This window comes from Crocodylus siamensis, chromosome 12 (genome assembly GCF_052110815.1).
Source record: "Crocodylus siamensis isolate JL-2025a chromosome 12, ASM5211081v1, whole genome shotgun sequence".
Taxonomy (NCBI): domain Eukaryota; kingdom Metazoa; phylum Chordata; order Crocodylia; family Crocodylidae; genus Crocodylus; species Crocodylus siamensis.
Window position 1 is genome coordinate 46,960,232 of NC_143406.1, and position 14,339 is coordinate 46,974,570.

Consider the following 14,339-nt stretch of genomic DNA (forward strand, 5'->3'; position numbering starts at 1 on the left):
AAGCTCATTACTTGTATTGAGTCAACACTGAATACTGACAGCGAAGGATCTAAGACAGAGATGCCTGCGGCCTACATACTTTGGAAAAGTGGCGTTTGCCAATTCCTCGTAATTCAGCAGGGGATTCAGCTAAGAGCATGTCACCTGCCTCTTTCATTATATTCAGGTGGGGACTGAGGCTGCTCAGCAACTCTCAGGATTGTAGGAGAGTTTTACGGGCGTTTCTACCATGCCAGCGAAATGAATAGCTGAACGCGGTATTTCCTTTTCACACAAGGCAAACTGCGATTCTGGTTTTCCTCTGGCAAAACGCCCATTGAGTCACCAGGAGTTTAAGTCTGGGCAAGAACAGAGCAAAGACACCATGATGAGCCCATCTGAGCCCATCATAGAAATCAAACATGCACAAAAAACATGAAAGATTGAAGTCTGGCTGGGCCTAAACTTTCGAAAACTGACTATTATGGGGGACACTGAACAATTTTACTGCGTAGGCTAAAACATTAGGCAACAAGAACGAGCGGGTACAGCTGTTCATGGTAGCGTCAATGGGAATATGAACTATGCGACAAGACGCTGAGACACAAATGCAAAGGCCCGTGTCATAAAGTCCCTGTGAATATAACCTGGTGGCAAACTTCTTAAGTAATCCTGCTCAACAGTCCTGGTCTCTGGAGAAGACCTGAGCTATTCAGAGCAACATATTACTGAACAAAAGGAGATCTTATCATCCAAAACTAATTAAGTCCATATTTATGTCCTTTATTTCCCTTCAGAAGAGACTGAACCCAAGCTCCTAGCTTCCAGAAATCTCATGTGCTTTCTTCCTATAAATCATCCGACGATCCTTACGTTACAGGATGCAAAATGACCCTAGAGACTCAAGGTCTGATGCTACAAGGAAGTCTCCCACCGAGGCCAGTCCTAAGGCTTGAGCAATGTATTGCAAAGGAAAATATAAGAGGTGAAAAGATGCTCAGAGTCTCTGGGGTCACACAATAGACTAGTACAATTCAGGCGTGGAAGTCCACGTGGCTTCGAGACTCTTTGAGTTCATGAGATATCTTTTATTAGACCAACTGAACTTTTGCCCAACTATTCAGGTGGTCTACTAAAAGATATCACACCTACTCAAAGAACCTCGCCTGCCTTTGTCCTTAGACCAATGCGGCTACAACCAAAAACCCACGTGGCCTCGACACGCTTCGGTAGCTGGTTATGTGACAAGACAGGGTTTCCATGCTCAAGAAATGGAGCTTTTATGGAAAACTAAATGGCTCCCCGGTGCTCTTGTCTCACCAAAGTCTACTGGCAAAGCTGAGACTCTGCATTCGGATGAAGAGGAAAGCCAGGATTTAATCGCTATTAGGGATTATACGGTGAGTTACAGTACGTTTCCTTGCACAAATCCCACAGCAAAATTCTGCTCGATTTTAGCAACGACCGTGAAGTCAGCATTCGGTGTGCCAGCACATTGAACTGCTCTGTGTCCCGTTGACCGTGCTATTGACCATCCACCTATTACTCATTCATTAATCAACAATCAGCCACGATCTTAAGAATAAGCCAAATCCACCGACACACAAAATGCACGGGCAGCCGCAGATGGGATAAAAGGCGCCTGAAATGTTATCAGCAGTAAAATATGCATTCAAAGAAACCACACGCACCACGCCGAGTGTTTCTGTGGAACTGCCAATTACTGCAATGCTTGTAATTAAGAACCAGGAAAGAACCCTACAAAAATTCAAAAACAAAACCTTGCACTATACCACATAACATACCCCAGTACACAAACTCCCACCCACAGTCCTCTATAAATAAACCTATGTAGGAGATCCAGCACTGAAGAAAATAACTAAGTTGGATTCCAAGTATATTTAAAAAAAAAAAAAAAAGGCAAATAAGTAAAAATCAATAATGACAGAGAGAAAAATCTTTTTAAACTTTACAGTGCAGAATTCAATTTCAACCCATGCTCAGGCTACATTTGGGCCCTTTATTGGTTTGGCGCTATCACATATAATTAGTTTAGCGTTGAAATACTCCGAAAGATAGCGCCAAGCTATTTTAAAGGAGTCTAGTCCCATATTCAAAACACAATTTACCAAACCGAGGGGCAAGCGCTTTATGATTTAGCAACAGCGTGACAAAAATCCACGATCTATCAGCATGCTGCATCAAACACAAGCCTAGCCTCCCGGTCCCTTACTCTTTCGATGACATTGCAATGGTCAAACACAGTTTGCCTTTTATTGTATGCAACCAGGCCCATGTCCCACTGGGAGGCTTCGTGCCGGCATTGGTATTAATACTGAACCATGCCATCGGGGGTGGGATCTTGAAAAGTTCTTCCCAGTTACTAATTGCAGAATCGAGACCATTAGAAGATATAAGTGCATCGTTTCTTAACTGGGCGCTGCACGCCGCGCCAGATTTTATACAATTCACACACACTTCTGGAGGGTGGGTGCCACCTGCCAGCCATGCTCAGGATGCTTGACCTTCGACTTCCCAGTAAACTGATCCAACGCCCACCTGTCTGACATGAGACCCATGCAAAAGCTTTTTTTAACCATGGGTAAGCCCTGTGGTAACCCCTTTTTGCTTACCCCACAGAAACAGGCCAAGCTTTCGACCCATATACTTCGGGCTTCCACCTGCTGCTGGGTCACAGAGCCGGGCTATCCACAACTATTTTGAGCTGGGGGGTTTGCTTTCCCAGCTAAAATGAGCTGGGCTGACAAAGGTTGCAGCAAGTCAGAAATCTACCCATTAAACATGTCATTAAACAAGGCATTTAGCCGTTTCTGAATAGACGCAACCGTATACGCCATTGCTATGGGATTGATTCGGCACCGCAGAAAGTTTCCCTCTGTCTTCAGCGAGCGCCGCATCGGACCCCGCAAGCAGACGCCTGACCATACATACGGAGATGGGGAGAGTAGGTTTGTTCAACGGCAGAAGGTGGCGGCTTGCAATTAAAAACCACAGTAAGATTGCGAAGAGAGTGCTTTATGGGCTGCTGAAGGAGTTGTCCCTCCATCCCAGCCCACTGGGATGTGGATGATATTCCTGCGCTGGGCTGCTGGGGGAGTCGCACACAAGTCTGAGCAAGAGCCTGTGAAACTACTAGGGGGGAGGATTGCATGGTCCCTGCTTGGCACCTCCACCGCAAGGATCGTGAAATATTCAGAGTCCACCGACAGAGCGCTGAGCAGGGGAAGGCAGGAGGATTGCTAGGGCAGGAAAGAGAGCTTCCCTCCCCGGAAATAAAATCACCAAGACAAAGAACCACTTTTGCTTCAAGGAAAAGCATACCCATCCTTCTGTGCTGAAGGGGATGCTGCATCCCAGGTGACAGGGCCCTTCCATACAGCTAGTCCTACCGAGCCTTGACAAGCTTAGCAAGTCACTCCCTTGCTTCGCACACTCGGAGGGGCTTTTAATGCAAAGCAGCTCATTACTGCAGCTGATGCATTCGGGCTTCGGCGAGGAGGGCAATTCACACGCGTAGAAATTGCGTAATTGGTCAGAAGCCACCTCTGTGCATCTGCCATTTCTTTCATGCCCTTCTCCTCCCCTCCCAGGACAGGTGCTCCCCGAACCCTGGCCCTTGTTCCACCTCCTCACCCACCCCGCTCCCCTCTCTCTTCCTGCCCGGCTGCTTTTTACGTTTCACAAAAATGCTTTGGTGGCATTCCTTCCAAAGCCGTCTGACCTTGAAGTGCGAGCAAGCCGAACTGCAGACAATACTTCGAGCCTGGCGCAGTCATTTGGGCTGAGCATTGTTTCGCCAGCAAGACGCAGAGCTCTTCTCCAAGTTTTACACTGGTAGACAAAAGCCTCAGATAGCTCCTACAACACAATCGCCGATGTTATTCCTCCCTCTAGCTTTAAGAAAGTTAGTCGGGATTGAAAGCTCAATTTTGCTAGGAAGAACACATCTGCCAGCGACTGCAAGCAGGGAAAACTACAGAAAGCTCAGTGCTGATTTTACAAGGTATAAATCAATCCAAGATATAAACGCTCAAGCAAAAAATAAAAAGTTTTCTGTTTCCCCATCTCAACTGGCAATACGCCTATAGCACAGAGCTAAATCATTTCTATCAGATGGCATCTCGTTATTCACCGCTATTATGTCACACTGATGATTTTGTAGAGGATTTTCCCCTCTCTAAATTCAATAGCAGGATTTCAGAAAGATGTTCGAACATCAAGTCCTATTGAAAAATAAAGTACAGTAACACGGCCCAGTGGCTTGAATGCAATTACCACTCCAGAGGAAACACAGGAGGAGGCTGGACAGCTCGTTTGAGCCCAATTACCTCCTGCCCATGGCTGGGGACCCAACTTGATGAATGTATAGGTCCCTTCTGGTCCTTCTTTCTATGATTTCTACGACTACTACGTGAAACTCACTCACTTACGGAAGATGCCAGGTTCTCTTCTTGGAGCTGAAGGTCAAACTTGTCAGTGCTGGTGGATTATCAGTCTGGTCATTACTAGATTATCTATCCAGCATGTAATACCAAACTTGTCAGTGCCGGTGAATTATTAGTCTGGCCAATGATGGATTATTAATCCAGCATGTAATACCAAACTTGTCAATGCTGGTGAATTATCAGCCTGGTCATTGCCGGATTATCAGTCCAGCATGTAATACCAAACTTGTCAGTGCCGGTGAATTATTAGTCTGGCCAATGATGGATTATTAATCCAGCATGTAATACCAAACTTGTCAATGCTGTTGGATTATCAATCTGGTCAATGCTGGATTATCAATGCAGCATGTAATATAAGAGGAACAAGACAATGCCTAACTGAAAAGCTTATTCCCCCCCTGTCTAACGTAAAAACCTACTTTAAAGGAGGCAGAAAATATCTCCGGATTACATGTAGGGCTGGGGGGATGGCGTCCTTAAAGCAGCTAGTTATTTGTTTGATATAGCATCACTCCCTACCCCTTATATTTACTTGCCCAAATCAAAGAAACAGTTACTTGGTTTTCACCCATCTCGGTTCTAGTTTCATGTCTGCAAGGCCCACTGCTCCTCTCACCCAGGTGCCCATCAGAAATACGTCCACCAAAGTCACCTTGCCTGCTGAGAAGCAACTTTAAAAGAGAGGAGAGTCCCGGCCATAAAGTTTGCAGGTTTGCTCGACAAGCCTCTCCCTTTAACGGATTGCAGAAGCATTTGGAAAGGTCCGAGCCAGTGTCCGAGCTGGCAGGGCTAAGGAAACCAGTGATCTCAGACGCTCGCTGGTTTCTTTGGTTAATGCAAACTAAATCAATAATCACCATATTACTAAAAAACGCTTCTAATAGCAACGGCAGGATATAGGCAGCCAACTCCTGGCAGGTACAAAGGAGGTGGAAAAGCATTAATTATCTGCACAATGTCAGCGCGACTTAACTGACACGTTTACATGTGCAATAAAGCTACAAGCTCGGTTCCTGAGGATCATCAAGAGACTGACAACGCTTTGCTTTCACAAAAGGCTTCCTCCTGCATGTTTTTTGTCGCTGAAATTCAATTTTCTAGTTGTCACAACTGCAAGGAACAGGTTCCTTTAAAAAACATTAAAAAATTGGAAGGGAAAAAAAACCAAACCAAGCACGGAGGGTGCCAGGGGAAAGGGGCAGAGCCGGAGGGACGAAACCGCTTTCCCTCACTCAGAGCAAAGGGAATACGACTGAGACCCGAGCCGCACAAAGGGGCGAGCACCAGCCCAGCCTTGCACAACCAGTTCAAGTCCAACCCGACACAACACACACACACACACACACACACTCAGGCAGCCCGGGCGCTCGCCTACAAACAGGTCAAGGCTTCTCACTGGCCCCAAACACCCCACAGCTTGCAAAATAATACAGAGGGAGGGATGGGGGGGGGGCGGCTTGAAACTTTGCTCTTTTCCACCCTTCTGCCAAATGAAGGAAAGTTGAAGGGTCCTTCTGCAGCCCCCCCCCCCCAGGATGCTCTGGAGGATGCACCAGGCTTATGCGCGCTGCCTCTACCTCCTCCGCCTCCGGAGGGGTTTCTTGGTGTGATGCCTGCCCGGCCGCTCGCGAGGACGCCGGCCCCACGCCCGGCTCGGGACGCGGCCGCGGGGACCCGCGCGCGGCCGGGGCCGCAGCCCGGCCCGGGGCGGCGGGGAAGGATATGGGTTACAGACCAGTCTGAGGCACCAGCTGCGCGGCCGGGTGGCTTGCTGGAGGCAGAAGAAGACGGTGGGCGCCAGTGCCGGGTACGGGACCTGCTCCTCCTCCTCCGAGCCCGCGTCCCGGCTGCGGGAGCCCGGGCTGCCCCGGACGGGCTTGCCGGCGCTGAGGGCATCCTCGTCCCGCGCGGGCCGGCAGGCGATGGGCACCCGCACCTCCCCGCCGGCCGGCGGCGGGAAGGGCGCGCTCCTCCCGCCGTCAGTCATGGCAGCCGCCGGGACCCGCGGGCAGCGGCGGGGGACAAGGTCACTCGGGCGGGGCCGGGGCGCCTGGCGGAGCCGCGCCGGCGGCAAGTTTGCCGGGGATGGGAGGAGCGGGCGGGGGCGGCCGCTGCCGGGGGGCGGCTCACCTCAGCGCGTCGGACCGCGGGCTTCCCACGCGCGGGGGCCGCGGCAGCCCCCCCCCCCGGCCGGGGCAGCCCCGCCTCGCGCGGGCGAGCCGGGGGAGGAGTCTGGGCCGGGGGGCGGGGGGGGGGGGTCGGCGGCCCGGGATGCTGCGCCCGCCCCGCCCCGCCCCGCCCCCCGCTTTGTTCCCGGCGCACGTGGCGTGTGCGAGGACTGCGTGCACGTGCGTGCGGGGGGCGGGGGGGGGCAAGGGCGGTGTGTGCGCGCGCAAAGATTGTGTGTGTGTGTGTGTGTGTGGGGCGGCGGGGGGTGCAAGCTTCGCGTGCAAGGGCTGCGGCTCTGGAGACAGAAACTGCCCTTTGTCTGGGCAGCGTGCGCGTGTGCGCGTGCATGCGGCGGGGTCAGTCGGTCACGTCAGGCTGTCGGGGGGCGCGTGTGCCAGGAGGCCGTTTCACGCCGGCAGCCTCGCGCGCGGCCGCTTGCACAAGCGGGGGGGGGGGGGGCGTAGATCTCCCGAGAGCCCTTCCTCCTGTGAGGCCGCCAGCGTGTGTGCACTACACGCCCACTTCTGTGGTGTGTGCGCTGGAGGGTACACACACACACGGATACACATGCAAGGGGGAGTTATATAGATGTGTGTGTGTATAGATGTGTGTATATATGTAGATGTACAATCACCCCTCAGTGTGTGTGTATATATGTCTATATATACAAAAAGTCTACACACGTACATGCCTGTCTGTATAAGCATCCCAGTGTTTGCACGCTTGTATATATAGACATATATACACACATACACATACAGATACGTGTGTGTAATTCCCCTTTCTTTAAGCATATACACTCACACATGTGTATGGACCTTACAAATGTGTGTGTACATATACCCCCATACATGTGTTATACATGTGTGCCTTTACACACATCCATACATATGTGTGTGTATATACAGATACACACTGCAATGCTTGTACAAGCTAGTGTGTGTGTGCATTTATGGACCATACATGCACATTGGGATGCAGATACAAACGTGCGTGTGCATGCACGCATAGAGTTTATGCTTAAAGGGGAGTTTTTCTTTAGGCATCCCAGTGCATTAACTGTGCAATGAAGCAGGTTAAAAAGAAGACGCCCTCTCGACTGATTAAAAGCCTGACGTGACCGAATAGCCGTGTGGCCCCCCAGGGAATTCTTTGCAGCTTGCATCCATACACATGTACACAGACACAGACACAGACATGTACATGTACATATACAGGACTGCAAAGGATTCCCAGGGGACGCCTTTCAAACTCCCTTCACTCGGGGGGGTATTCATTCTCCCAGTTTTCCTTAAAAAACACCCCCCATCCATACACTGTAGTGCAAAGTCTCTGGGCATGTTCATAAATAACGGGACGCTCTTAAATTGCAGCGCTTTTAGCCGAGGAGCGAGTCTTCTCCAGGCGCTTAGCTTGGAGGGATCAGAATAAACAGATAATAGAAAGTTGTTACAGGCACCGTTCCCTTCCACTCGGCTTTTAGGAAGTTTTATTCTTTTGACTGATTTCAAACGCGGTGAATAATATGCAGATGTGGTGGAAGGGAAGTGTCGGGGGGGGGGTGGAGATCTTAGCCGGATACGTTCCCTTCCACTGGAATCTTTCAAAGGACGAGCTCGTTATATTCCAGCGCATTCAATTTGCAAATTCAGTTCCCTGTGCTATTCTTCATGGTTAATAACTGGGAATTGATTGAAAAGGGAAGGCAGGCAGCTTTCAAAGCAGAAAGAGCCCAGTCGAATGGGGGATGACCAGAAGATGGGTTAACACACTCGTCCTTTCAATGGCCCTTTTATTAGATGCTCGCAGGTTGTGATTAACAGCATGTGGTGATTTGATTGTTGAACAAACAATGTCTCTGGCATAAAGGACGCAGCCTGTGAAAGGAACATGAACTCTGCAAGGAAGAGATTGTGCTTGGAGTTTCCAGGCATTTATACAAGCTAATTAGGGCAAATAATAAATTACAGCGTCAAATGGGAGATTTGTATTTGATTTGGGTGCTGCTAGCCTCAAGCAAATTATCTTCCTATTGTAAATTATCATGTACAGGAAAATGACCTTTACCAAAGCAAAAGAGTTTTACTAAATTCTAGAGGAAATATGGAGAAATAAAGAGCAACGTAAAGAGGTTGAATTGCATTAGCCCTTCTTGACAGTCTCCCAAAGGAAAACCTTTTTCTTTAATAGACTGCTTTCTTTTTTTTAAAAGTTCATCTCATAGGAAAGCGCGGTGCCAGCTCCAACAACTAACAAATCCATCTTCAGAGGTATTCCCCTACCAGCTGTCCACAGAGCAAACAGCTTTCCCTGTCCCTTGCAAGGGAGAGACTACACCCTGTTACAAATCCTTTCCAAATCGTTTCCATAGCCAGACAGAGCATGCTTAGTTTGACATTTGAAAGGTCTGAACCTGTTGCCTAATGGAAAAAAAAGTAAAGCTGGGAGACCTGTTAATAAACTCGATCTGCCAATAGCATCTGAGAATAATAATTAATTTTTATCCAGACCATTTGGACAACCCTCATTCTGGACCCAACAAGATTTTTCACTGGGCGCATCTACATGTGCACATTTACTGTGCAGTAACTGAAATGACTGGACAGTAACCAAAAATTACTGCTCAGTATGGGCACACGTCTACACGTGCACGTCCATACTGTGCAGTAAACATGGCGACTTATGTCAACTTGAACATAAATTTGATATCTGTATCATGCAGGTCTCAACTTTACGCCTGATTAGTTACTGCACAGTAACGCACATGTAGACGCCTTACTGTGCAGTAACATTGTGTGTGCAGACTGTCTCAGGACTAACTTTAGTCCTAAGATAAGACCACACACAACGTTAATGTGCTTTAATGCCTGCAAATGTAAACACCGGATTCTTTCTGCGTATTGTGCAGTAACTTACTGCGCGATAAATTTAATGTGACATAAATGCACATGTAAATGCACTCACTGTGACTCAAAATACTTCTCCACCAAAAGAAAGTAACCTTTCAGCAATTACTGACTAACTCTGATGCGTTTTCTTTCCCCCACCAGCCTTCTCTGTCTAATCTACACATGGTTATAAGAAAAGTAGGCCAAATTCCTCCCTTATTTACTCCGGATATACTCCCTGTGACATCCTGGACTACACTGAGGTTACTCTGGAGTTGCATCAGACTGCAGAATCTGGCCTGCCAGCGGAGGTTAGTGATCGATACTGAATCTAGGCTACACAAATATAAAATGAATGGGCACTTGGCTTGCAATATCATAGCTGAACTAATGAGATGTGTAATGCTCTTAGCCGGCCTTAATAAATCGGCACACGTCAGCATGGCTCGGGTGAATTTCAGGCCGCGTGCAATGCGCTGAGAGGCTGGAAGACATATATACTACCACCACTAGGAAGGCATCCATGCGAAAGTAGTACTATATGAAGAGAAGATGTCGGCCAATTCTGTCCTTGCTTTTGTCTGAGATGCATGAATGTCAAGAAGATAGTGACACCCGGCTCCACCATGTGGAAAATAAGCCATCTCCAGAAAACAAAGCAGTCAGCACTTGATACAGTTATCAACCAAAAAAAGACGTGGCGCTAGCAGTTTTGACCCTGGAGCTCTGTTAAGGTCAGTGATGGTATACAGATTTGTCACCGCTGATGTTCCAGCCTTTCTCTTCCTATATTAACACCCCGCATGTGGGTTAAGGACATTTAACGTCACCTCTTGCGAGACACTTTAATGACTTGGATTGAAATAGCTTGCCCGGTGCTATATTTTTTTTCTTTTTAAAGATACAGGGGAGCCGTACAACAGGATTGTCGGTTGTCTCTAGTGTTTCATTCGACTCCGAATGTATACAGCGCCTTGCATCCAGAGGTATTGCACCTCCCATTGACCCTGCAGATTTTTTAAGGAATAAGAAGTTATTCCCATTTTGTAGATTGCTAAACTAAGTGACAGAGGGCTGGTGGCTGCTCGGAGCGGTCTTAGTTTAAAACAGGACCAATTGAAAAGGAGTTACGCTGCTGTAACTCAGCCAGGCATGGAGGGATGAAAATGGACTTCTTCAGCGTTATGTGCTGGCATGGATGACGCCTGTGCATGATTTCTTTTATTGTGGAGAAGCCGCTGCACATCGGTTTCCATGTGGCTCTTGGCAGAACAGGACCTTGATCCAACAGCAAGGAGACCAAGATTTCTGGAGATCTCATTTTGCTGCAGCCTTCATCTGCCTTCGCAGCCGTTGAGGTTTTAACTTCTTCTTCCTCCTGCTCTGCCACTGTAGACCCACACATGGGTGACTGGTGCCTCTCGAGTCTGGGGGGACACCAGAGCGCCGGCCGGGGGGGTGGTCTTCCAGCAGCCGATTGCCAACCGGGGCGGGTATCCCCCGATGGCCAATTGCTGAGCCAGCGGCGAAACTGGAAGTGCACTTCCGGTTTCACAGTGGCGCTTCCAGGGGGTGCACATGCACCTGCGTGCACCCACTACGCGTCGCCAATGGACCCGTAGCTGGGCAGGCTTATTGTAGTGGCGACCTGTACTCGCCACGTCACAGCGCCGTCAAAGGATACGCGTGGCTTTTCAGGAGGCAAACCGTTGCCATCTGGTGTCCTCACCATTTCCGTCTTCAAAGTTATGTACAAGTTGGGAAGGGAGCCAGGCACCTTGACCCTCCCAGTACACCCCCACCCGTCTTCTACTTTCTAGAGCAATTAAAAAAAAAAGTCTTATACCTATCTAATGCGCTGGGTTTGCAATCTAATGCAGATTGTTCTGTCAGGTGAATCCCGGATAATAAGCCAACCAGCATTCAAGTTTAATGCCTTTTTTTGCAATGTACATGATTAACCGATTCTCCTAGCAAGGGGCAGCTGGAAGAAAAAAGTCCAACATAAAAAAAAAAATCCTTAGACAAACAGGGCTACAACCAACACCCCATTAAACAAAATCTGCATGTGACGGGGGTTGATACTACAATGTTCCTGAAGCTAAGATGAGATCATTAGGTCATTCCCAGAGTTGGAAACCTTCTGTATATTTGTATGCCTTTGAAGCTGGCTTTATATATATGTATATACAAAGTCTGACAGAAGGTGCTGAATACTTTATGGATTTTTTTTTACTGGATCTAATTCTAGCTGACTCAAATCTGGGGTTTTTTGATTGCAAAAAAACCTTCAAACAAGGAACAATCTAGCTAATAGCGCTCGCATAAATCATTCTCAAAATAATGAGTATCTGTGGAGTGAATTCATTTAGCTAAATAGATGGAGGACCACTTTAAAGTTATTTAGAAAGATTAACAAAAGAGAAGGGAAATGAAAAACAGATAATAAATTGACGAGAGAAGGGAAAATTATATTAGAAACAATGAATTTGTAATAAATTCAAAACGTTAAGGATACTTTTTCCCAAAAAAAGGGGGAAAAAAGGAGATTGGCAACATGATCACTTGGCAGCCCTGCTGCTCAAGTGTATTTTTAATTAAACGACATAGGATGCTGGGATGCATTTTAAAATAGATACATAGGTCCCTTGCAGAAATAACGCCTTTACTTTTATGACATTCATGTCTCAAATTCACCGATAATCTTGTCATTTCCTCCGTACGAGAAAACAGTTATCTGCTCAGGGAGATTTCTTCATTAAGCTCATTGGCTCTGCCTTCATAAACAACTGGGTGATCACTTCCGCGAGCTAAATTACTTGCAACTCGGGGAGTAAGAGGAACATTTCTTCTCCTATCATAATCCATGCGAAGCTCCTCCAGATTGGAGGGGGGGATTAGGATCTTTTATATAGCGCTCTGACCAGGTTTGGCAAATGGTGGAGAGCTAAGAGTATAGCTCCTCTTAAAGCCAGCTGACTTCGTTCCTCTTTGAGGCACTAATGCAGAAGAGCGAGCAGGAAATTGAAGCTCGTGTCATGGTGCTGTGCAAGGAGCCCGTCTCACTGCTGTTAAACTCGCCCAGAGGCAACTCCCCGCTCGCCTGGGCCCAATGATTAGCGGGCGAATCTGCTTCTGAAGGACTCCGAGGCCCTGACCTCTAGCCTCTTTGCTGCCTCTATGAAGGATTTCATCCTAGTTCAGCTTCAAATGTTTGATTGGGAAGGCATCGTTCAGTTCCTGGCCCAATTAACTTAGCTGCTCGCTCAAAGGTTGCCTTTGAGCATGGCTCCTTTGGCACAGGCCCAGCATTTGGGTTACGGAGGATGTGTCACGCTAACGTTGTCATTGGCTTGCCTGTCCTCTTTACACGGGGAGTTTAGGGGACCGTGCCCCATCCAGGACTCCTGGTGACTTTAGCATGAGTTGTGTCAGGCCTGGGCGCCTGCAGGCCTGGAGGCAGAAGCCAATGAACCAGCTTTTTCCTTTGGAGTCTCTTGCCCCTTTCCTCCCTGCTTTCCATCCCTTCTCTCTCTGTCTGTTCCCCTCCTCCATTTCCCTCCCGCAATCTTTTCTTGCCGTTTCCCCTCCTATTTCAGTATTATTTTCTGTCCCTATGCCCCTCCTTCCCGCTGCTCCTTTGGCTTTCTGTTTAAAGTCTTGCAGCCACAAGGAGCCTGCTGCTCCTCTAAACATCCTGCTGAGAAGCTCTGCAAATGTATTGGGTTGTCTCGATGCTCTGTTGGTATCTCGTAGTCATAATAACAGCTCTCTATCTGCAGTCCATTGGTAGTGGTAGACACCCGCTGCCTTTCCTGGCCTAGAGCATTTTCATGAGTAATTTTTTCCACCCCACTAAATTTCAGACTAGTTTCGATGCCCTTATGGAGCAACCTTTAGATTTTCAGACACCTGATACTGCAGGGACTGGTGGTGGGGCTGGCTTTGAGACTCAATTTGTGGACACGGGACCTGCACAAAAAGTGCCAGCACCTTAATTCCCAGCTAGCCTGTACATGATTGAACATATGTGATGCACAGGCCTCAGTAGTGTAAGAGTGATATTATAGCCCAGAAAATATGTGCGACACAAGGATGTTGTAGGCTGGTGTCTTTTATTGGACTCACTGTGTAGTTGGGATAAAGTTAGGCAAGCTTTCGAATGCAGTGTGGTACCTTCAAAAGCTTGTCTAACTTTATCCCAGCTGCATAGTTTGTCCAATAAAAGATATCACCCTAAGAAATCCTTGCCTCTTAACAAGACCTTAGGCATAAGAAATTTGGAGAGGGGTTTACATCACTATTCAAGCTTCCTAGCCTATGGATGGATTTAATTTTTCAGTGAGCGTGTCTACATGTGCATTTACGCTGACTTAAATTTCCTATGCAGTAAGTTACTACGCAGTAAGTGGAAATAGGCTGGCATCTACACATGCAGGCGTTAAAGCACATTAACACTGTGTGTGGTCTGAGTTGAGACTAAAGTTAGCCCCAAGTTAGTCCACACACACACTGTTACTGCACAGTAAGGCATCTACACGTGCCTTACTGCGCAGTAACTAATCAGGCATAAATTTGAGACCTGCATGATGCAGATATCAAATTTATGCTCCAGTCAGCATAAGTCGCCATATTTACTACGCAGGATAGGCATGCATGTGTAGACGTGTGCCCATACTGAACAGTAATTCTGGTTACTGTGCAATAATGCTTGGATGCTTATCTTGCCGGTGTGATCTGACCCCACCTGGGGGTGTCGGGGTGATCTGACCCCTTGGGCGGGGGGCTGCACCCCATGATCTTGCAAGGGCCCTTCCAGCCCTAATGTCTATGAAAT

General features: G+C 48.0%; 1 protein-coding gene across 1 annotated transcript; it reads right to left on the minus strand.

Annotated features, from left to right (window-relative positions):
• Positions 1 to 6,018: 6,018 nt before the first annotated feature.
• On the minus strand, positions 6,019 to 6,659 carry LOC149855105 (voltage-dependent T-type calcium channel subunit alpha-1H-like). The gene has a single exon (XM_090023196.1). The coding sequence runs from the start codon at positions 6,430 to 6,432 to the stop codon at positions 6,019 to 6,021; it is 414 nt and encodes a 137-aa protein (XP_089879322.1). The 5' UTR covers positions 6,433 to 6,659.
• Between the last annotated feature and the right edge of the window lie 7,680 nt (positions 6,660 to 14,339).

Bases quoted from the DNA above. Each gene is read 5' to 3' on its own strand.
- LOC149855105 (XM_090023196.1), bottom strand. From the start codon at position 6,432: ATGACTGACGGCGGGAGGAGCGCGCCCTTCCCGCCGCCGGCCGGCGGG.